General features: G+C 37.3%; 2 protein-coding genes across 4 annotated transcripts in view; one reads left to right on the forward strand and one right to left on the reverse strand.

Moving 5' to 3' along the window:
* The window catches only part of LOC308687851 (multiple PDZ domain protein), a gene marked incomplete at both ends in the record, with an annotated part of 76,377 nt that extends 68,232 nt beyond the window's left edge, over positions 1–8,145 (forward strand). The window contains 11 exon segments of the mRNA XM_081360679.1: positions 1,532–1,615; positions 1,903–2,126; positions 2,242–2,389; positions 2,493–2,555; positions 4,866–4,914; positions 4,999–5,042; positions 5,149–5,259; positions 6,296–6,400; positions 6,519–6,628; positions 7,662–7,785; positions 7,981–8,145. Coding sequence (XP_081216805.1) covers positions 1,532–1,615; positions 1,903–2,126; positions 2,242–2,389; positions 2,493–2,555; positions 4,866–4,914; positions 4,999–5,042; positions 5,149–5,259; positions 6,296–6,400; positions 6,519–6,628; positions 7,662–7,785; positions 7,981–8,145 — 1,227 coding nt within the window.
* Positions 8,146–10,443: 2,298 nt separating this feature from the next.
* Positions 10,444–23,078, reverse strand: rfc1 (replication factor C (activator 1) 1). Of its 3 annotated transcripts, none has more exons than XM_081361365.1 (24): positions 22,697–23,078; positions 22,008–22,115; positions 21,739–21,805; positions 21,334–21,426; positions 20,923–21,227; positions 20,767–20,841; positions 20,404–20,481; positions 19,813–20,145; positions 19,515–19,622; positions 18,128–18,307; positions 17,874–17,978; positions 16,780–17,167; positions 16,048–16,157; positions 15,748–15,862; positions 15,546–15,634; positions 14,873–15,010; positions 14,304–14,399; positions 14,098–14,196; positions 13,836–13,990; positions 13,223–13,340; positions 12,812–12,957; positions 12,491–12,704; positions 12,098–12,280; positions 10,444–11,192 (listed from the first exon to the last, which is right to left on the reverse strand). In XM_081361365.1, exons 1-24 carry the CDS (start codon positions 22,697–22,699, stop codon positions 11,100–11,102), a joined length of 3,399 nt encoding a protein of 1,132 aa, XP_081217491.1. In that variant the 5' UTR covers positions 22,700–23,078; the 3' UTR covers positions 10,444–11,099. The 3 variants fall into 3 exon arrangements, with proteins under 3 accessions (XP_081217491.1, XP_081217490.1, XP_081217489.1); XM_081361364.1 differs by having other exon boundaries at positions 10,444–11,195; XM_081361363.1 differs by having other exon boundaries at positions 10,444–11,219.
* Between the last annotated feature and the right edge of the window lie 425 nt (positions 23,079–23,503).

Consider the following 23,503-nt stretch of genomic DNA (forward strand, 5'->3'; position numbering starts at 1 on the left):
TCCTTTAAATAAAAAAAGAATTTTGAAGCAATGTTGCCATCACCAGAATTCAAAATGGGAGCAAAATCAATATTCTTTCTTTCCCCACATATCTGGGGCTTTTTCATGCGGAGATAAACAAAGCTTTTTAATTTAAAACATTTAAAATATATATATATATTAATTATATATTAATTATATATTAGTTCATTAAAGGTCCCGTTGCATGCGATTCCATGTTTCAAACTTTAGTTAGTGTGTAATGTTGCTGTTAGAGCATAAATAATATCTGTAAAATTATAAAGCTCAAAGTTCAATGCCAAGCGAGATATTTTATTCAACAGAAGTTGACTACAAAAAACGGCTCGATTGGACTACATCCCTCTACATCCTGCATTAGTGACATCACCAGAACCGTTTCTTGACTAACCTCCGCCCACAGGAATGCTCCCTCAACTCTACTGGCTATTTGCGCACTTCTTATAACTTAGGCTACTGTGTTTACTCAGCTCTTACGGTGATTTTCTGAAGTAAAACTGACGCTTCATCTTTTGTGTGATGTACAATAAACTTTATTATACTCATCAGTACATGTTTGATCATCATTCAGACAGCAGACTTGTAGGCTATTAATAAATAATACAAGCAGATGACAAATACGTTATAATAACCGTAATTAAACTACTAAACCATACCTGTTTCATCTCTATACAGCACTCTGACTCTGTAGGCATTATTGTCCGACTCGAAATGAACACCGTTACTGAGAGTTTCTGATATTATCATCATTCCGTGAGATGAATTTGTCCTGACAGACTGAGCACGAGCTCATGAAGCTCCGCCCCCTGTGTCGTCCAGCAGCAGCTCATTTGCATTTAAAGGGGACACACTGAAACGGCTCGTTTTTCTGAGCCCCAAAAAATGTCAATTTAAACATGCTGTAAAAAATGATCTGTTGGGTATTTTGAGCTCAAACTTCACATACACACTCTGGGGACATCAGAGACTTATTTTACATCTTGTGAAAAGGGGCATAGAACGGGACCTTTAATATATATTAATTATTTTCACTATTTCTAGGTCCATGCCAGCATGTGTTAAAAAAGAATAACTGTCAAATTTTCAATTCAACTTTCCACTTAAATGCTGACAATATAATCTTTCTTTCTTTCTTTCTTTCTTTCTTTCTTTCTTTCTTTCTTTCTTTCTTTCTTTCTTTCTTTCTTTCTTTCTTTCTTTCTTTCTTTCTTTCTTTCTTTCTTCCTTTCTTCCTTTCTTCCTTCCTTCCTTCCTTCCTTCCTTCCTTCCTTCCTTCCTTCCTTCCTTCCTTCCTTTCTTTCTTTCTTTCTTTCTTTCTTTCTTTCTTTCTTTCTTTCTTTCTTTCTTTCTTTCTTTCTTTCTTTCTTTCTTTCTTTCTTTCTTTCTTTCTTTCTTTCTTCCTTCCTTCCTTCCTTCCTTCCTTCCTTCCTTCCTTCCTTCCTTCCTTCCTTCCTTCCTTCCTTCCTTCCTTCCTTCCTTCCTTCCTTCCTTCCCTCCCTCCCTCCCTCCCCAGGGAGTAATAGTGATTCATGAAGTGAACAAGGATGGTGCGGCACACAGAGATGGCCGGTTGTGGGCAGGAGATCATATACTAGAGGTACAGAACTTCAGCATTCACCAGTGAAGTTGAACAGAATGTAGTTTATTGATTTTGTCAAAAAGAACTTCCATTGACCCAAAGTGTGCACAAACGTAGTACAAAGAGGAACTATCATTACTGTAAACTCATGGCTTAGATTATAAAAAATGACATCAACAAGGTACAGTGCACATATTTATGGACTGATTAAACTGAACGGAGTATCCAAACAGGCAAATATTGAATCTACTTGTCCTTTCCAAGGTTCTTTGAATGGCTCTTCTCCATTCTGTTCTCTCCTTCAGGTGAACGGCATTGATCTGAGAATGGCCACTCATGAGGAGGCCTTGAGTGTCCTGCGCTTGAGTCCACAGCGTGTGCGATTGTGTATCTACAGAGACCCTGTGACAGAAAACCACTCCACACACTCCCTGCCGAACCACACACCCGAGGACATGTGGGATCTCTTCAGTGTGGAACTGAACTGCAAACCAGGACAGGGACTAGGACTTTGCATTGTGGGTAAAAGGTGGGTTATTCTAAAGGAATAATTACATTGCAGAACTGCACACTATACAGTAGGCCATGAATAATACATAGAATCAAGTGTTTTCAGAATTCATTTTTTTCTGCATGTCTTGCAGGAATGACACTGGAATCTTTGTGTCGGAGATAACAAGGGGAGGGGTCGCAGACTTGAATGGAAGACTGTTGCTAGGTGACCAGATTTTGTCTGTGAATGGGGAGGACATCCGAGCTGCATCCCAGGACTACGCCAGCGCACTACTGCAGGTGCACCCAAACACTCTTCACTCATGAATACAGTAATTAATGCATTTCTTTCAAAATCATAATAGGACTAATTATGTCCTCTCTCCATGTGTGTGCGTTGCAGAGCTGTAGTGGCTCTGTGTTGTTGGAGGTGGCGCGCTTTAAAGCTTCATCATATGGAGATCAGGTAAACGCATTGCACAAGACAACTGGATTATTCCTGCTATGCAGTACTTTTGAACTCTATTATGTGAACAATGAACAGAGCTGGACGATGACATTACTGTTTTCTCCAGAGCGGCTATATATAAATTAACTTTTTTACAACAAAAATGAACCATCACTGAACTTACTTAAGCTGGATTTTGACACTATTTTCTTCTTGATCTGCTGTACATCAGAAACAAACTTTGTTGCATTATTTTCTTGCCATCACTGACTGTAAAGCTGCTTTGAAACAATCTGTAAATTGTAAGTGGTATATAAATAAAGGTGACTTGACTTGACAATGGCAAAACAAATAAACTCCCAACAGAATTGAAATAAAGAGCTTTAGTTAGCCATTACTCTCAGTCACTTTGGGTTGACATTAGGGTGTCAACCTTTTTTGTTAATGTTGATATATCTAGCCATTTTTTGTTGTTGTTTTGTTATCAGATTTTTATAATTCTTTCAAATCATGGTGGAGTTACACCAGCTGATACCACAAAAAGTCTAATATGATCATTACATATTAGAATATATTGTATATCTACATTGTAATAAAAACTAAATAATAATAATAAATAAGTCATTAAAGGACAAGTTCGGTATTTTACACTTAAAGCCCTGTTTACAGATCGTTTCTGATGAAATAGAACGGTTAAGATTAAAATTTGGACACATGCTGCTGTCCCGAGTATTTTAGGTTTATTTCGCTTTCCCCCCCACCTCCACAATGGCTGCATAGGTGCACTGGAACAATCCTTCCTAAAACGCATTAAACTTTCGATTACAAAGACGTGAAACTCACTGAGTGGTCAGGGGTGTTCACTGATATGCTCACACAAAAATCGCTGCAAAAGATGCTTTCCAACAGGTTTTATCGTAGTTTTTGTCCAACTCCATTGACTTGTATTGAATGTGCTGTGTGAGGTATGGTATTACTCCGCCGCTTCTTCTTCTGCTTCTTCTGTGTATTCAATGAAATGCCAGTGGTTTGCTTGCAATTGGCAAAGGTGCATTATCGCCACCAACTGGGCTGGAGTGTTTATTATTCAAGCTCTCAACGGAAGAATCTACGGGTGTGAGACGTTTGGAAAAATAGATCCACAGTTTTACAACGAATGGTAAAACACCTGTTGGAAAGCATCTTTTGCAGCGATTTTCGTGTGAGCATATCAGTGAACACCCCTGACCACTCGGTGAGTTTCACGTCTTTGTAAACGAAAGTTTAATGCGTTTTATGAAGGATTGTTCCAGTGCCCATAGGCAGCCATTGTGGAGGTGGGGGGGAAAGCGAAATAAACCTAAAATTCTCGGGCCAGCAGCATGTGTCCAAATTTTAATCTTAACCGTTCAATTTCATCAGAAACGATCTGTAAACAGGGCTTTAAGTGTAAAATACCGAACTTGTCCTTTAAGATTTGTTTTGTTGTTGTTGTTAAAGGAACACTCCACCGTTTTTTCATATTAAACTATGTTATTCCCTTAACTAAGACGAGTTGATACATACCTCCCTCGTCTCAGTGCGTGCACTCAATCGCTCTGGCGCGCAGCGACACTTTGATAGCACTTAGCTTAGCCCAGTTCATTCATTAGGATCCAAACAGAGATGAAGTTAGAAGCGACCAAACACCTCCACGTTTTCCCTATTTAAATACAGTTACACGAGTAGTTACATGACCAAGTATGGTGACACAAAATAAAACGTGGCGCTTTTCTAAGCGGGTAAAAAGGATAACTATAATGTATGGCGAAATAGCATTTGGGAGCACTTCGACTCGCGCAGTAAAAAGTCATGTTGGTTCTAATGACAGAAGTGAGAGGGAGAGGGGGAGAGGGTTTTTCAGGAGTGATGATATTACTGCGCCGAGTCGAAGTGCTCCCAAGTGCTATTCCGCCATACATTATAGTTATCCTTTTTACCCGCTTAGAAAAGCGGCACGTTTTATTTTGTGAAGACTGAAGTAATGGCTGTTGAAAATTCAGCCTTGCCATCATAGGAATAAATGATATTTAGAAAAAGATTCAGGACATTTTTATAGTGTTTTTGATCAAATAAATGCAGCATTGGGTAAGCTCTTGGTGAGCCTTCCTTCATTAAAAAATCATACCCACCCCAAATCTTTTGAATGCTAATGTATGATGGAGATTTAGTCTTAAATCTTGACAAGGTATGCATACCATACACATGCCATACAGTATATACAACACACAAGCACAACTTATCAGATCTACACGGTGCACAATCTATACGCAGTGTTTGAGAGCCAGTGTTCTATTTTTGTTGTGGCAGGTGGGCGAGGTGGACGCCCCTCTTCTCTCTTCTCTCAGCACACATGACTGTAAGAGCATATGTCGCATGATAATTATTCACTATTCAGTTCTATTCATCAGTACCATCAATGAGTTTTCATCTTTTTCCACAGCTTTGGACGGGAACGTTGACATCAGAACTGTCACCGTTCAGAAGGTGGGTTTGGTTTTCTGAGCACTTTTAAGGCAGTAATGAAAAGCATGTTGCTGCAGTAACCGTATGATCCAGTAGTAAATATAAGGTTGGTACGATTCTGTCCCAGCATGAGTGTGAGTCTGTGGAGTTGAAATTGAGAGACACACTGGGAGATCCAATGATTTACATCTCCAACCTGGACCCTACCACACCTGCAGCACGCTCAGGACTACTACAGGTAGAGAGAGAGAATGAGAATGCTTGAGACTTTGTGGAAATTGGGCCTGAAAGCCTTCTTTATGTTTAGAAAAGCTTGATGTTGGAGCCAATCGCCTTGTGGGCAGCTCTCCAAAATGTAGTGCACTTGCACTTTGGGAAACATGAGTTTGAGTCCCGGCTTGTGGTTCTTTTCCAGTCCCTTTTCCCTTTTTCTCTTTCTGTGTATAGATACATTTCCTGGAATTTCTCTATATTCCCTCAAAAATAAAGGTTCCGGCATCTATGGTTCCATGAGAAACCTTTAAAATACATGGAATCTTTCCATTCATCTAAAGGTTCTTAATAATTGAAAAAGTACTTAAGATTTTTAAAACCAAGAAAAGAGACGCACTCTTTAGTGTTCTTTTAAGAACTATTCACTGAAAAGTTCCTCACTGACACAAAAATGGTTCTTCTATGGCATCTCAGCACAAACTCTTTTTTTGGAACCTTTATTTTTTAAGAGTGTACTGTCCTATCCCAATAAAGGCAAAAATACCAAAACATCTAATCTAAAAAAAGAAAGTGTTGATCATCGGAAACCTCAAGATATACAACAAATTGTATGTACAATACCATTCAGAACTTTGGGGTCAGTAAGTAGAATGAAATTATTTTTATCCAGCATGCATGCATAAAATTGATTAAAAGTGACAGTAAAGACATTCATAATGTTACAAAACATTTCTTTTTAAACTAATGCTGTTCTTTTGAACTTTCTGTTCGTCAAAGAATCTTGAAAAATTGCATTTTTAAATACATTAAAACAGAGTTATTTTAAATTGTAATAATATTTCACAATATTACTATTTTACTGTACGTTTGATCAAATAAAAGTAGCCTGTGTGAGCATTAGAGACCCAAACTTCTGAATGGCAGTGTGAACATTTGACAAACGAGCTACTTTTCATACCAGCTTTATTTTATATTACAAAAAAAAAACGCCAAACTGAATACCCTATTCATGGAAAGTGGCAACAACCCACTATTCACAAATAACTGAATTCAATTTTCAGTTGGGTGCCAGAGTCATCAGCATTAACGGTACATCAACAGCAAGTCTCTCAGTCACTGAGGCAAGTTCCCTCCTGAGAAATAGCAGCGGAGCCGTCACACTGCAGGTGTGTATCATCAGACACATATCAAATCATTTCAGATACAAAACATAATCAAATGTTCAATCGTTGTACGCAGAGCTCGTCTTTCCATGAATGTCACACTCTGTGTGTTTGATTAAAGGTGATGCCAAGTGGCTGTGCAGATGGAGCTAGCTTCAGTAAAGATCACTCATCTTTAATTCACTCCTCACCTGGACTCGCAGAAAAGTACACTACCCTCAACCACCAGAGGTACTCCAAATAAATATGTATAGTTTCCAATAAAGTAACTGTCAAACTATTCTGAAGTGGAGTCCTATTTTATAGGCAATAGTCTCATAAATAATTAAGATAACGGACCCAATTTCCAAGGTTCTCAGAAGTGGAAGTCGTCATAGTTCTAAAGCGGTGAACAGGAGCGAAGAGCAAATATAATTTTTATATTTCCATAAAGATGTTAAATACACCGTCACTCCCTCAGCTGTTGTATTAGAAACACCTTCGCAGCAGTGTTAGGTTTTTTTTTACTGTATATTACTGTATTTTCTGTGAGCCTTCTTCCTTTTGGGTACAATCAAATTTATATCATATTCCACTTGGTTCCCTCTGATCTATACATTAAATTGTAGAAGTTAAAAACAAACTATATCCCAAATTATATTTATTCACCCATTAGTCATATGTAAAGAACTCCAATAAGATTTAGAAAGTCATTTTATTTAACTGCCAGCTCAGTATCTCAGTTTGCTTTAATTTTCATTCAATATTACACTTTTTATCTGAAAAGTTTCATCACTAAAATGAATGCGGCCCAGGACAATTTTTTAATGTGTGGGTCACTAGAACAAATGAGTATTTTATATCATACAGAACCTTTAGTCAACTATGCTCACATTATGCTGACGATGGCTCGGATTTATGCTAGGATTTAAGATTTATTACTGGTTTCATCCCAACACTGCCTTCAATGAGTCCATGAAATATATTAAAATTGCCCTTTTTACTGAAATGTCTGCTTGTGGATATTTCGGAGCAAGTTTGCGAGTGCAGGTCTTTAAAGCCGTGAGACTCTAGAGTCAGCAGAATTCTACTCATAGATAAAGGACTTCCCCCTCCAGGGCACCCAGACTATTCAGACAACCCTGTTCAATAGAAGTGTAATGCTTGCTTTTCACTTTTCCAACTGCACTAAAAGATTAATCTTTGCCCTGTTTTCCAGTAGGGTGTCTCTGAAAAAAAAAAAAAAAATGGGTTTAATTCTATTTGTCTTTTGTGTGCGTTTAAGTTCTCCTCAGTTCCAGACTATCACTCTTGAACGTGGCTCTGCTGGGCTCGGCTTCAGCATTGTAGGAGGATTTGGCAGTTCCCATGGTGACTTGCCCATCTATGTCAAGAACATATTTCCCAAGGTACACAAGAAAGAGCTAGAAATTGTGAGTTGAGTAAATCTATTGACTGCAGTGAGCCACAGAGATCAATACATGTCCAAACACACGTCCAGTTTGCATGAATTGCAGCATGTGCACGACACACAGTCTGACTGAGAAAGGAATGTTATTTGTGTATTTGAGCGTGAAGTGTATGTGACAGTGCTGTTTCCACAGGGAGCCGCGGTGGAGGACGGGCGTCTGCGTCGCGGTGATCAGCTGCTGACAGTCAACGGACAGAGTCTGGAGGGTGTCACTCACTCTCAGGCTGTCGAGCTCCTTAGACAAACCAGCGGGACGGTTACTCTACAAGTACTTCCAAAAAGACTACCAACGTGCTGATAATGTCTCACAATGTCACTTTCCTTTGCCGTGATGATTGTTAGACCTCAAGGAGCAGATGCATGATTGATTGTTAAACACAGAGGGAGACAGATTCTACAAGCTGTATTTCTCAGAAAACATCTCCCAAAATATAGTCTTTTCTAATAAAAAAAAAAAAAAAAAAAAAAAAGTATTTCAGATAAAATGTGAATCTACATAGTGTGTAAAGTGGGAGAAGCCAATAGAGATTAGTGCTAAACCAGTGGTTCTCAACCAGGGGGCCGCAGGATGACATATTATTCATATATTAAAGGGGTCATGAACTGCATTGTTTTATGTTTTCTGGGGTGCACTTATAATGTTAGTATGATTTTTACATAAAAAATGGTCATAATTTCCTAGCCTGATTTTAGCCCTCTGATTTGAACGCTCTGTCTGAAAGTCTGCTGTGAGACGTCAGTGTAAACGCCCACTGCTGTGATTGGCTAACATCTTTGAATGTGAAATAGCTAAGCATCACATGTGGAACTCTCTCGAGAACTTGTAGCACATTTTTACTATTACAGCTCTCAAGGTTAACTAATCGTGAAAAGTGTTGATTTATATCATTATATTTATATTGTAAAATGTTGCAGTGGATGAGCATTGTAGCCGATCACAGACATGTTGAATGCATGAATAAACTAGTGATTCTTCGCTTCGTATACCCTAGTATATGTCGCTTTGCCCTGTTTATAAAATGTGCTATTGTTGATCTCTTGCACTTCATGAAAGTCGATTGATGCTCTAATGTAATCTCGTTGTATCATAGCAATGCCAATAAATTATTATTATTATTATGAATGCAGAACATGAATCATTACAACTTATTCTGCACTCTCGCGAATGCTTTCATCATAAGTAAAAGTGCAGTCACGATGTAAATAAGAGATTTGGCGAGAGTCCAGAACTCAGTCACTGATAAACTCGCACTGTTTGATTGACAGCTCCAGCGATTGTAAAGGGAGCGTTCTTTGATCGCTTTCTATATATAATTTAATCACAGTTTAAATAACAGAATATTTACATCCTACTAAGAGAAACAATGGGAAGTTGACCTTTTAATCACTGGTTTGATTTACTGACACATAGACAAAGAACATCTTACTGTACATGAATCATTACATATCAGAAATCACTGGTGGTCACAGATCAGGCATTAGAATTAACACAGTTACTTGCATGTGTCGCATTACTGTCGAGTCCATATAGTAAAAGCAAAGCCTGCACCGAAATTGCGACTGATTTACCAAAGATTCCACAGTGAAATGTACCGAATACATTAGCATTAGGATCGTTTGGAAGGTAAAGTTATTTTCACCTATGACGTCATAAATAGGCACTTTCCACGAGTCATTTTCTGAGACTGGTTTCCAATAAAAGCTGTTTTTGGACTAACAAGGAAGCTCTAGGAAAAGCTCTAGGAAAATTGGATTTCTCAATTCATGACCCCTTTTAATCTTACTTGATTTAAAAAGCAGACAATCAAAATGTAAACTGGGAAAAATGCATTTTCCCTCAATAAATGTTTTTTTGAGGAAGAAACAAGAAACTTTAAATTGCTTTAAACTTTAATCTCAAGAAACAATAAACTTTAAATTGTGGATAATTTATCCTCATCAAAGAGGTTGAGAACCACTGTGCTAAACGATGAGTCTTTGACACATACTACATATCAGCTGTCTTTTTTACTGTAGTGCTTCACTACATAAGATTTGTACCATTGTACATTATTTTTCAGTCTTCAGTACAAGTTATATGAATATAACTGGCATAGCTTATGGCATAATTAACTCTTGAGAGCTCACATTAAGGATAATTATTTGTAAGTGTGGTTCAGTTACACATTTAGGTTATCATAAATCATGCAAAAAATTTTTTTATGAAACTATTTAAAGCAAGACTGATATCATAAAAGTATTTTCTGATCACATGTAAATCAGCACTTCACTGTGTCCGTTAGAATGACAATCAACGTCTTTTTCTACTGTAAATTACCTGTATACAAAATACATAATTTTATTGCTGTAAATAATCGTCTATTAAAGCCTTCATGTTAGACTACAAATTAAGTACTGAAAATATTCTGCAATTTTAACTGCTGTTAAATAAAATACCTGGACCTATGTACTGAGTTGTTTACCCAGATTCTGTACTGTATTATCAGCTATTTAGCTGTTTTTACCACTGAGCCACAACCATATGATCAATACTTGTGATCTGCATCATCAAGAAGAATGAACCATGGAGATAATTATGACAAGCAAACACAATACATCTCTACAACATAATTCTTGTTTTAATTTTTGAAATAGCACACATTAAGTCATTTACAGAATAATCTCTATAACACTATATAAGTCTAGATCCAAAAGTGCTGCCATAGAAACCACTAAGAAAGGTATTATTTATATATCTGCAAGTATTCAAAGTAACAAAGGAAAAAAGCAAATATGACATATTTACATTGTGATCACTAAGCTGACATGCAGCAAAGTACAGTGGGTGTCCACATCTTTAGTGGAAGAGGGTGTATAATTGTGAACAACAGAAGGTAATATATTAAAATGCTCATGTATTTTGTCATGGGTGTTACATGAGTGAGATGACATTAAGTGCCCTTAATACTATTTACCTTTAAGATGAATATAGCTTTAACGTCGTGTTAACAGTATGATGCATGTGTCAAGTCTAATATGCTTGATGAATTGTGAACCATATAATGACTTCTGTGAAAATGTGTGGTCCACCCCCAGCGCCTGGTCCCTCTGCTGAAAGCAGCTTAAGCTGAGTGATGGCTTTCAGGAAGTGCACAAGTATGACTCACGGACAAAAAGAAGTTCTGTTTATAGAGCTGATGTCATTCAGCCACTCACATCTTTATGAAAACAGAGAGAGTAAGGGTTTATGTCTCAAACCCTCCTATGTTTATCTCACTTCTTGGCCTTTCCTTTACCCCTGCCTTTCCCCTTCCCAGAAGCCCCTGGTTTCTCTTGCTTGACATCTTTTGCTGGTTTGGCTTTCTTCTGCTGAAAGAGTGAAGAAAAAAAAACCTGGTGAATAAAGAAGTGGCATTTTGAGTGATTTATAATGGAATTTTGCCTATATTTAGGCGCTGATGGAATATGAAGGCTACTTCTGCATTTTCTGTGCTGATTTTGGGGAAAAAGAGTGGAATTCTGAACATAGTAAAATATGCTATTATTACTAATAAGAGTGTAGTACTCTCAGTTGTGCTGTACGCAATAAAATTAGTCAAAATATTTCATAAGTTACATGTAGTCTCAAAATGATGGGTGTTTGAATTCTGTGGGCTCAGATTCTCTGACAAACTTTACCACTTGACAAACTATACTTGTTTGAAAGGATAGTTCACCCCAAAAGGAAAAAAGGTCATTATTTATCCCTCAAGCTCACCCTCATGTTGTTCCAAGCTTTCTCTTTAAATTATCATGACTCCTCTGAAGCCATAACAGATCCGTTTCTCAACTCACTGACTCAATGAACCAGTCACAGTGGTTTAAGAAGATTTGCAATAGAAAGCAACTTTTATGGTGCTTTTGTGACCTCTTTTAAAGCTTCAGTCTCTTTGTAATTGTATGAAAAAGAGTGGAGATTCTTCAAAAATTCACCTTTTATGTTCCAAGAAACAAGGGAAGTCATACAGGTTTGGAACAATATGATGACGTAAGCGCTGAAAGCCTAAATTCAACCTGATCATTATATAAAGCGATCATGTCTCTTCAGGATTTATCCACTTATGGATGGATTAAATTTTCTGAAGCTTCAAAGTTTTGGTTGAGTTGACTTTAAATGGAAGGACAGAAATCTAAACTTCATTAAAAATAACTTCATGAGTTTCGAAGATGAACAAAAGTGAAACAACATCAGGCCGAGTTGGTTACATTTTTAGGTGAACTATGATATCTACCTTGATCATTGCATCTCTGGTAAGCCCATCGTCTTCTTCCTCTTCCTGGGCCTGAGATTCATTGTCAAGCTCTCCTACAAGCTCAGGGTCAACAGCACCTTTACGGCTTTTCTTAACCACTTGTAAGGAGTACGGCGTAAGATGGGATTCCTTATTGTAGGCTCTTGTAAATGCAGCTTTCACCTGCAGAAATGGAAAAAAACAGAGCTGATGGGGATAAAGTGTGGCATACAGCACCTCCAGATGTTATCCTGTTAAAACACAATTAACTCAGATGGAGCAGGCATCTGTCAAAGCAATGAACTGTCAACTGGACCACCAGTTTCTTGTCCTAGAGGATAACTCTACAATATGCTAAGAAAATCACACACACACACACACACACACACACACCTTGGAGTCTAGCTTAGAATAAGGATCCGGCTGTCCGCCCCATGTGCTGATCTCCATCATGTTATCAACATCCTCTTTAATGATGTCATAATCATCCATGAGCTTCACGCTCTGATTGGCTCCTTCTGAACCTTGGGACTGAAGAGGCTCTAATATTGCGGAGCGCAAATATGGCAGGTAATCCAGATTTATTGCTTCCTTACTACTTAACGTCCTGAAGGATAAGAAATAGGCAAGCTTTTAAGAAAGCGAAAATTAGGTTTATAGACTTCATACTTCAGACATGGAGGAAAGGAGAGGGAGAGAAAGGTGTTTTCTCACTTTAGGCTCATGTGTGAAGCCAGCTCCTGTATGATGCGGCTGTGTTTGCCAGCTGATGAGAACTTGCCCAACCAGCTGGGAAAGGTTGGAAACTGACTCATATAGCCACGCATCAGTTCCCCTGGCAACACGCTTGCATATATTGCCTGGAAATAAATACACACCGATATATGAAAAACCTTAGTTTGTTTTCACTGATCTATGCAAAACTACTACGTAAACAAGTTTGTAATATGTTAAAAATCAGTGCTGTAATATGACTTTATTCATCTTGTCTGCCTCAAAATTTTTTATTTTGAAAATGGCCACTTCAGGGCCTGATTATTTTGGTGCTGCCACAGCATTCAAAGATGTCGACTGAGGATTTGTAGGTCAACACTGATGAGAAGACAATGGCATGAAGTATGTTACCTGTGTAGGAAGCAGAGACCAGGTCTGTTTGGAACGGATCTGTTTGTCCACTAAATCTCCATCGCAAATGCTGTCCGCTGTTTTACTCAACAACACCAAATGATTCTTCAGATTTCCCCTGATAAACATCAAATATCACAATTATACAATCATGCTTTCATCTGCAGTTAGAATAGACTTTTTAAAATCTTGTGAAACAAAAATGTTTTCAAAGTGTACAAGCTGTAACTGTTGGTGTGAGTTAAGGCTGGCCGATACATAGAATTTAAGATATATTATTGCAATAATTTTGCTGACAAGATCAAATTTGTGAATACTGCAGTAATGTTAAAAGTTTAGCTTATTTTTCTTTTCTTTTTTTGTGTGCATTAAGTGTTAATACAAACTAATAGATCTGCATTTGTTCTACATAATGTGTAATTTGTTTCTTTGTTCTTCAAAAAACGGTCTTATTTTGTTTTGTTCCGCATCAAACATTTTGTCTGTTCTATTCACATTATGTATTTTTCATGGGGATCAAATTAAAAAGCAAATGTATTGAGATGGATATTGAATATCTTCATAATTTGGGAAAATATAGTGATTATCTATTGTGTATATGTCTAAAACTCACCCTGCGGCAGCTGGTCGGACATGCAGATAGTTTTCTTGGACAAATAGTGGTGCTAAAGAGTAGTCATGAAAGAAAAGGTCTGATTTGTCAATCAAAGACATGTGGGCGGTTTCATCTCCTGAAGCAAACACCTTCCGGCACACATCAAATGGACCCTGCATAACAACACACAGATATTGTCTTTCTATATAGTCTACTCATGTTATCAATGAGCCCATGCTCATAAAGTGTGCATAATGTATTTAACAGTGTGCGCATGTACCATTTTCATGTCTTTCTTAGCGTTGATAGCATCAGCTTTGGCCTGGTCATAGGTCATGACTTTGTCTTTAGCCGACCACATGCACAGATTGTGCAGGATCTAGATGTAGAAATATAATAGCAAATGTTGCAGTGTAAAATACAGGCTTCTATAGTAGACACTGAACCAGTGATGAAAGGCAACAGATTTGTTTGTTAACATCATACCTGTCGAATATCCTGATTGGACGCCAGGATTACTTCATTCAGTGCTGGGGGTGGGATCTTCAAACCCTCTTTGAAAGCTATAGACATCATAGCCCCCTGATTGGGCAAAAAGGCAGCTTAAACATTTTTTAAATATACTTTACATAATAAGTGTAATATTTACTAAAATACGATTTTTGGGTTACAATTTTATGTTAAAGTGTCCTTGGTAAAATGTAATTACACAAAGTACTGAGTAATAAACTAAAAACATGTACTTACTGTAAGGTTAACTGCTTGTAATTATGCATATTTTACGGTAATTATTACTATAGTAGGTACATGTAACAAGTATAACAAACAGTTGTGATACATTTTTCAGCAATGACATAAAGTAGGGTTTAAAACCAGTGAAAATCTGGGATTTATTTTAATATAAATATTGTAAATGTTTCTAAAGGATCTGATGCAAAATCAATGAGAAATACTTAAGTTTTTGCAATATTTCTAGTTCACTAATTAAATAAGCAAATGTGACACCGATCAACAGTTGATTGAATCTGTCAATCATTTCAAATGCCAGTGAGTACCTTGATCTGCTCAACACGGGGTCTCTGAAACCGCAGGTCGTAGCAGTAGTTGGCCAGAGAGCGGATCTTCTGATGGTTGCGGTCATTACACATGCAGATGATGGGAATCTTTGACTGCTTTATCAGACCAATCATCTCCTGTGTGGGTCAAAGGGCAAAGCACAAGTGTCAAGAACCACAATAACTCTCTGAATACACTGGTGTTCACTGTTCAGAATAGCATACTACTCTTACCAAGACTGTGCACTATGTAATATATACACTGTGCAAAGTATGTACATTTTCTGTATGCACAGAATACCCAGATGACCAACTACATTTGCTCAAAATGAGCAGTATTTAACAGAGCTTACTGAATGGATTACTGTATTCCACATTGCAATGACTTGACCTTTTATTTCCCCAAATCACCATTTTTATTTGCATCTATGATCCCAGGGCAATGAGAAGTAGAATTATACAGTTTGAAATATTTATTGTGGACAAAGCCATCCGTTTCACATTCTATTTTTAAAACTTATAGGCAGAATATAATATATACTGAGCTAGTGCTCCATTCCACACAGCCACTGAACCCATAAGTATTTGAACACCATCATGACCATTTCTGCTCCTTGAGCACCACCTCTGGTAAAGAGAGATAATGCAATTGAATGTGAGTGTATATGTCTACCTGTATTCCTCCTCTGTCTTCATTTCCTGCCATCCCGTCCACCTCGTCCATTATGAGGACATGTTTACTGCTCACTGTCTGAGATGCACCTGACACCATTAAACACAAAAACATACTGTGTTTATATTATAATCACCAAGTTTAACTCCAAGCCATTTTACAGATGCTACCTGCTGAATTAGCTATTAATTAAGCTAATTACCGGTATAGAAGTTCTTAATGCTGGTGTTGTTGAGTGATTCTGCGATCACTTCCTTTAAGCTGTTCTTACTGCGGGTGCAGCTCGCATTCATCTCCACGTAGCTGTAACCCAACTCCTACAAGCACATATGGAACTCTATTAATGCTTTACCCAATGCAACGAAACTGTAAAACAGACAGCATTTATAATCATTCACTAATGACTTAATTCTTGACCCAATGCTAAACACTTTTCGCTAAACGATTACACAGACAAACTAAATGTTATGCTATATGTATTTATGAGTGAGACTGAACTGACCTCACAGACGAGAGCAGCAGTAGTGGTCTTCCCAACACCAGGAGGACCAGATAACAATGCAGCCTTAAATCCAGAACCATCATCTTTACTCCCAAACTTACCAAATTTGGCTGTTTCACACAGAGAGAGAAAGAGAGAGAGACGCAAGAACAATGACATTTGTGACAATGACAACAAACGGTGCATTTTAATAAACACATTCTGTATGGTTGGAACGGCATGCACCATTAAAATAAACATTATGCTGTGACTCTGAGTGTAAAATCTGGTGCATATGCTCATGGTCAAGTCAAGTGCACTGCATTAGGAAACTGTACTCTGGTTATATAATGGTAAAAGTAGAATTGATGTATTATAAGCATACAGAACTTGCATACTGGTAGTATGCCATTCCGACACGGGTAGTTGACATGAAATTGAGCAGATGCAGCATGACATGCTAAACTCCATCTACAACAACATTTACAATTCTTATCTTAAACCTTATCTTATATTAATTGAGAGACTATATGGAAAATTAGCATTAGAAAAAATGCATTTGTCATACTACGGGACCATTTCAAATTAACTAGTCAATTTGAAAAACTATTAAATATAAAAATAATATACACATTTCCTAATCCATATTTTTAATGTAAAATCTTGATGTTGATGATCATAGGTTATATGTCAGCTACCCAAATATCAACTGTCATGTGAACACAGTAAGAAGAACAAACTTTAAATACTGACGTGGTGCTTTTGTATTGCCACTGTGATGTGTATGCCAGTTCTGTAACCAACGCAGAAGCTTGTTGGCACAACTCTGATCCCCTTGCTGTCCAATCAGGTTCTTCAGACTGCGGGGGCGGTACTTATCTACCCACAACAGGCTGCTGCCATCATTCGGTGGGGTAGAGTGGGATACAGGGGATGCTGTCTTGGTTTGATCATAGCTCAAACTCTTTTTGACCTCTGATCGAGACGCCTCACGTGTTCCAGATTTAGAGGCAGAGCCAGGCTTAGACCTCCGCTCTGAAGGGCTTCTCTTGTTGGGACTGGGCCCTTGTGGTGTGGCCTTCTTGGCTGGAGGAGTGGGCTTGCCTCTAGAGTTTGGAGTCCTTGTTTTAGAGGATTTATTCTAGAATATTGAAGATAGACAGACAGCTCATCACAATATGGGAAAAAAACGGACATATTTTGTATGCGTTATTTGGTTTTTCTGCAATGTATATTGCGATATGAAAAAATACGACAACACTTAGACCAGATCAATTGAATAGCTATATATGGAAATAATAATTGATTGGGGTGATTTCGTTAGGCAGTGCATAGAAATCAAAAATAATATTCAAAAGCTGAAAAATTACTTTTTACATTGAAGACATTGTGGGTATGAACCATCTATTTAGGGCTTTGGTTAAAACTGTAAACATTTGGGTGTTCAAAATAATGGTATACCAATGTTCTGCCAAAATAAAAGGTTGAGGATTTGATGTGAAAAGCACAAGGCTTTGAACACAACAAGGGAAGAATTTAAAGACTTAAATATTTGTATTGTAACTCGAAGTGTTAGTTGGTTCTTGTAAAGAGTGAACACATGTGTAAAAACACCCCTAAAAGCAAGCATTTCCATTAGCAATAGAGTCTTTGTTTTTTGTGTCTGGATGTCTCAGTAGTAGCAATACGACACATATTCATATAAAATGTCACCCTTCACAGTACGACTTTGAATAAACACCAATACCGTATACCATATACGGCAATATTAAGGCTAAATATTGTGAGGCTCCAGTGGACAGTGAGTGCAAGTGAAAGAACAGGAGGGTTGATGGGAGCTACTTTACCTCTGCCTCTGCCGCAATCTCGTATTTAGACTTCTTGCCTGGTTTGGTTCTTATGAGTTCCAACAATTCATCTTCATTAATGATCTTAGTGCCAAAACTCTCCGCCTAAAGGATAGACATTGAAGTTACATTAGCACATAATGTTACAACAACTAAAAATTTAATTAAAAGGGTCATTTATAAATATATATGAAAAAATATATATACAGAAGAACACTCAAGTTCGAATAAAGAGAAATAATAAAAATTAGGACCTTCTCAGTCTTTGAAGCTCCACTGTCTCGTCCCAGAACAAGGTAATTGGTTTTACGGCTGACGTTTCCTGTGACTTTGCCGCCATATCGCTCTATTAATGACTTGGCATCATCCCTCTCCATAGACTCCAACACACCAGTCAACACAAACACACAACCCTCCAGGCAGTTCTCTGCTCCCTAAAACAGGTACATAATGTTTAAGCAGCTTAAAGGGGCTATATTGTAAGAATTTTCATGTATTAATCGCTTTTTATTGCCAATGTATAAAGCTTGTAGACTGATTTTTGTGTGGAGAACTCAGGACGTTTTCCGGGAAAATCAAAAGGATTGTGACGTTTACGTGCTCTCCCGAGAGACTCTCTTCAGTTCTCTACAGTGAGAAAGCGTGCAGTACTAGCTAATGTGAGCTTAAAGATGGAGGCCGCTAACGTCAACAAATGCACAGCAACAAATTAAAATAAAAAAAACTTTGCTGTTTCATAGTAACAGTGACATGAACAATGTAAGAGGCCGTTCAAACAGAATGCGTTTTTCCATTCCACTGCGCTACTTTTTTTGGAGTAGCATATCAAATTAATGAAAGTATGAAATATACAAAATCCTATATAAAATCCTTTAGTTTAAACATGGTCATATAAATAGCCTTTATATAGTTCTGGTATGTTTGTTTAATATTTGTTCTGAGAATAGACATGATTTTCTGCATTTTCAGTGATTAGAATATATTAAAAAGTGTACTAAATATTTATCAGGAGCAACTATTGCTTCTAAGCGAAGAATGAAAAAGAACTTCGCCGTGAGTATATCAGGGCCTTGAATTGCGTTCAGTCTCTTGTACATTACGGAGTGTGTGCACGAGCGCAAGTACAGGCAATAGTTGCTGGCTGCAGTTCACTTAATGGCCACTGGTGTCACTAATAACAGGAGTTTCTGAATTCTACATATAGCCCCTTTAAAGCGATAGTTCACCCAAAAATGAAAATTCTGTCATCATTTACTCTCCCTCAAGTTGTTCCAAACCTGTATGACTTTCTTTCTTCTGCTGAACACAAAAGAAGATATTTTGAAGAAAGTCGGTAACCAAACGACTGATGGACCCCATTGACTTCCATAGTAGGAAAAAAATACTATGGATGTCAATGGGGACCAGCAACTGTTTAATTACCAACCTTCTTTAAAATATCTTCTTTTGTGTTTAGCAGAAGAAAGGAAGTCATACAGGTTTGGAACACATTGAGGGAGAGTAAATGATGACAGAATTTTCATTTTTGGGTGAACTATCCCTTTAAAGATCAAGTATAATTTGATTCCTGAAATATATTCATAAATAGCAATGAGATGATAGGCCTTCAGTTGTCAACATGAGTGGTTTAGGTGTATTTACCTGTGGTACCTCTTTAGACCCCAGAGCTCGTGGTCCTTCTCTGTTCAGAAAGTTACGGTAGGCTGATGAATTTGCCCGTTTTTTCTCAAGATCCTCAGGACTTGTATTCTGAAATATTAGAGACAAAGGTTTGCTCACTAGAGGTTTTCAGGCCATATTTGTAGAAAAGCATTGTATAAATTCAAAATAAAAACTTAAAAGACTCTTAAAAAACACAATTACAAATCTTACATTGTCATTTCGAATATCTTCTAATATAAAACAATCCTGAATTAAGCAGCATATGCAAATGGAATACCTCTGGTTTTGTTGGTGAAATTTTACTGGGTTCACTTTTAGGTGTGGAAATACTTCTTGATTTTGTCATTCCCGTGGAAACACTTCCTGTTTTGGGCGTAGCTGCCTGCTCTGAGCTAGCTGGTGAGATGGGCTCTTTCTTAGGAGAGATCTTAATTTTCTTTTCACCCCTTTTCCTTTGCTCGTCCTCTTCATCCTGTCGTTTTTTCATCTGAGCCAGTTTGGAGCTGGTCTTCACAGGACTTGTTTTAGGCGATGGGTCCTTTTTAGGTTTGGTGTCTGAAGCAACTGCCTGAGAGCTGCTCTTGGAAGGGGAGAGAGAGTCTACCCGAGCCTAGCAAACAAAAAGAATTGTGTAACAAACCAAAAAAAACATGGCTTCATTGGTCACACCACGTGATTTTTGTGGACATTTGATTATGGACACAAAAGGTTTTCAAATATTAATAAGCAGTAAACCTGTTAAAATATTATTTTCGTGAAAGAATAAATTATGAATAACTACTTGCATGTGTATGTTTACTATGCATGTTTAAATCAGAATGAGACATAGAGTTAAGACAAACTATAGACATGTATGCAGCTCACTAACCTTTTTCGGTAAGGGAGCTTCATCCAGCATGGCTAATGTTTTTGCAAATTCCTCATCATCATGAATTTGCTTTTCCAACTAACACAAAAAATACACACACAAACAGGTTCTGCATTACGCATTTATACATACAGAAAATTAACAATTTCTCCATGATAATAAACTACATAATGAAAAAGTGACTACATTAACATGCATTTTCAGATTAAGGTATATCCTATATAAGCCTTTATTCAGCTCATTAAATCTCATTCATGATTCATGTCCTTGATTATAGAACATAATACTGTACATTTATGATATGACCAAATTCTGATTAATATAGGTACATTATCGTGCATTTGTCATGTGTCCTAAACCAACCTCAGTGTCTTCATCCATCTGAAGTTCTTTTGCAATGGCTTCATCACTGAGCGACTCATCAGTTTCCTGTGTGGGCTGGACGAGACCGAACACTGATGAGTTTGAATTTTTCAACGCACAAGCAAACACACACTTTTATTCACTCTCTTTACTCACTGCCTTCCTTTTGACGCTGCTACTGGCCACCATTTTCTTCTCTGACCTCTGAACACTTGAGCTCCCAAAGAATGCCATTACTGAGGTGGGCTTCAGTTTAGGTGGGGTTGGTGTGACCTTTGTTGATACGGTGGGCTGAGAACTCTTCACACCTCCCTTTGAGATCGTGTTTGGGGATTTGATTGGAGATTTATTAGGGGAAACTTTCGCTTGTTTTTCTTTTCCTGAATTTGAGACCTTGCCTTTAGCCGTTCCATTTTCTTTGGGTTTGTGCTGTTTCAGAGTCACAAATGTATCATCTGAATCTGAAAAAAAAAAAAAAAAAAAAAAAAGGATTACAAATTGTGATATACACGTCATATTCACAGCATTATATTATACATGAGGCAATTTGCTCGCTGACTCCCTCACCAGAATCAGACACGAAAGTTACTGGTTGTTTCTTCACTGTGGGGGCAGGTGTCTCTTTAGTGCTCTTCTTCTCCTTCTTGTCTTCCTCAGAGTCTATGATAAGATGAGAGAAATATTGTAATATCAGATTCCAAGACTGTCAAGCAGAGTTTTTTTTTTTTTTTGGAAAAATATTTAGTTTCTATTAAGCTAGAATATTAAATTTGTCCCAACTCATTAGAGTACTGAATTTATTTACTTTAATGTAATTTTTATTCCAGACAATCAAGCACATCCTTGCAGCCCCCTGTTTGAAAACCCCTGATCTAGGGTATTTTTCAATCCTTAATAACCACCATGTCTTTACATAGAGAACATAATGGTCATCATAATTGTACCAATACTTGATAAATGCCTTTTACAAACCTGAATCAATTATGACTCTTTTCTTTCGTTTTCCAGTGGGTTTCTCATCAGATTTGGGACTTTTGACCTAAAGAAAGAGAAAAAGAGTGATTGTATAACACTGCAGGATGCATTAAACATCAGCATGCAAATTCATGTTAATAAAGAGAATATGAGAATTAACTTATTGTAGGTGCCATCTCATATGAATAGATATATCAATAGATATAGTACAATCACACACCTGTCACGGAAATAAATGACAAATGTACATTAGACCGTTGTTCTACCTTAGTTTTTGATTTCTGTTTCTTCTTCGGTTCTTCATCAGTGCTGGTGCTTTCATTTGAAGGTTTGGGCGCCGCAGGTTTGGTGGACACAAAAAACCTCCGGATGTCCTGAAATGAGCATAAGTGAATTAGAAAAATATACTATTAACATTTTATGCAGTTTTACATAAGTTTCATTACTAATATCATAGGTTCTTGAACGTGCTGCGCAGAGCAACTACCATAGAAACCCCAGGCTGAGTTTGTTCTGTTGCATATTTACATTTCAAAATTGACAATAACAAACATGAAGCGGGTGCTTCGTCGATACCAAAAACACAAACATCTGTTCTGTATTGTTATACAGTAACACAACAGCTCATATTGGCCTGTCTGTTGGGATACAGTCGACTTGGATCGTTAATTAAGTTCACCACACTTTTTAAATGCTTAAATGTTGCTCGACCCAGACGTAAACAAATACTCTCGTGATACTAAATGACGTAAACATTGACTGCCAAGTTTATGAATAGCCTTTGAATATTTTCTTCTTTTTGTAGCTCTGGTCTGTTAACTAACAGTTAACACCTAAAGGCTGCAAGTTTGAGCTAACTGCTCTTTCTTTATCCAAACAGCCTTATTAACTGCATTGAGCTCGTCTCTGATTGCAGCATTTTTTATATAGATGGTGCATTAATAAGGCCACTCACCATTTTTGAGCATGTGTCAATATCGTTTCTTTATTTTTGGACAGATTGCGGGACAGTAGTGCTTCCCCAGTCCTCTTTGGCGCCAATGATACTCAAGGCAGGCGCAGCGTGATGACGGAACGCAGATGGAGGAAGAGAGAGACAAACGCGCGGTTCAGATTCGGCTAGTGTGTTCTGTGTTGATACTCCACATTGTAAAATATAATACTAATTCAGTGCAACAAATATTGTATAACAAACTAAATCATGCTTAGAGCTATCGTATATGATTGTTTATTTTTTATTATGCCTATGCTATAGAAATTCATTTGAATGAAAACTGCTTTCTGTAAAGATGAAAATGAACCTGAAACCTTTTGACCCCAACATACAATCCTCGTGCGAGGGATCTCCATCCTCAGAATTTTAAAAGGCATCAATTGTTTCTGTAAAAACATCCAATTTTTTTTTTTTTGTTGAAAATTAATAAAAATATTATTATTAAATATTTTGCAAAAAGTATTTACATTCAAGTAGGATAATAAGTGCATTTCTTACACATAGTAGCACTGCTCTCACTTTTAGATGTATTTATGTAAATATGTTTATTTACTCATTTAATATTTGCTCATTTATATATATATATATATATGTGTGTGTGTGTGTGTGTGAGCTCCACCTCCACTGTAGGTTAGGGAAATATCCACCTGGGTTAAGAAAAGCATTTACATGCTGATCCCACTGAAGTTTACTCATTCTGAGTAACCTGACTACTAAGCCAGTCCATCTTAAATTTTTAACTGCCAACATTACAAATAAAAGGTAATT

This window comes from Scardinius erythrophthalmus (genome assembly GCF_964197995.2).
Source record: "Scardinius erythrophthalmus genome assembly, chromosome: 3".
NCBI classification, from domain to species: domain Eukaryota; kingdom Metazoa; phylum Chordata; class Actinopteri; order Cypriniformes; family Leuciscidae; genus Scardinius; species Scardinius erythrophthalmus.

Bases quoted from the DNA above. Each gene is read 5' to 3' on its own strand.
- rfc1 (XM_081361363.1), bottom strand. The intron at 21,427-21,738 runs GTTTGTAAAAGG...ATCTTATCATAG, and splicing joins AAGAGTCATAATTGATTCAG to ACTCTGAGGAAGACAAGAAG. The intron at 17,168-17,873 runs GTAAAGTAGCTC...TCAATATTCTAG, and splicing joins AGATTGCGGCAGAGGCAGAG to AATAAATCCTCTAAAACAAG.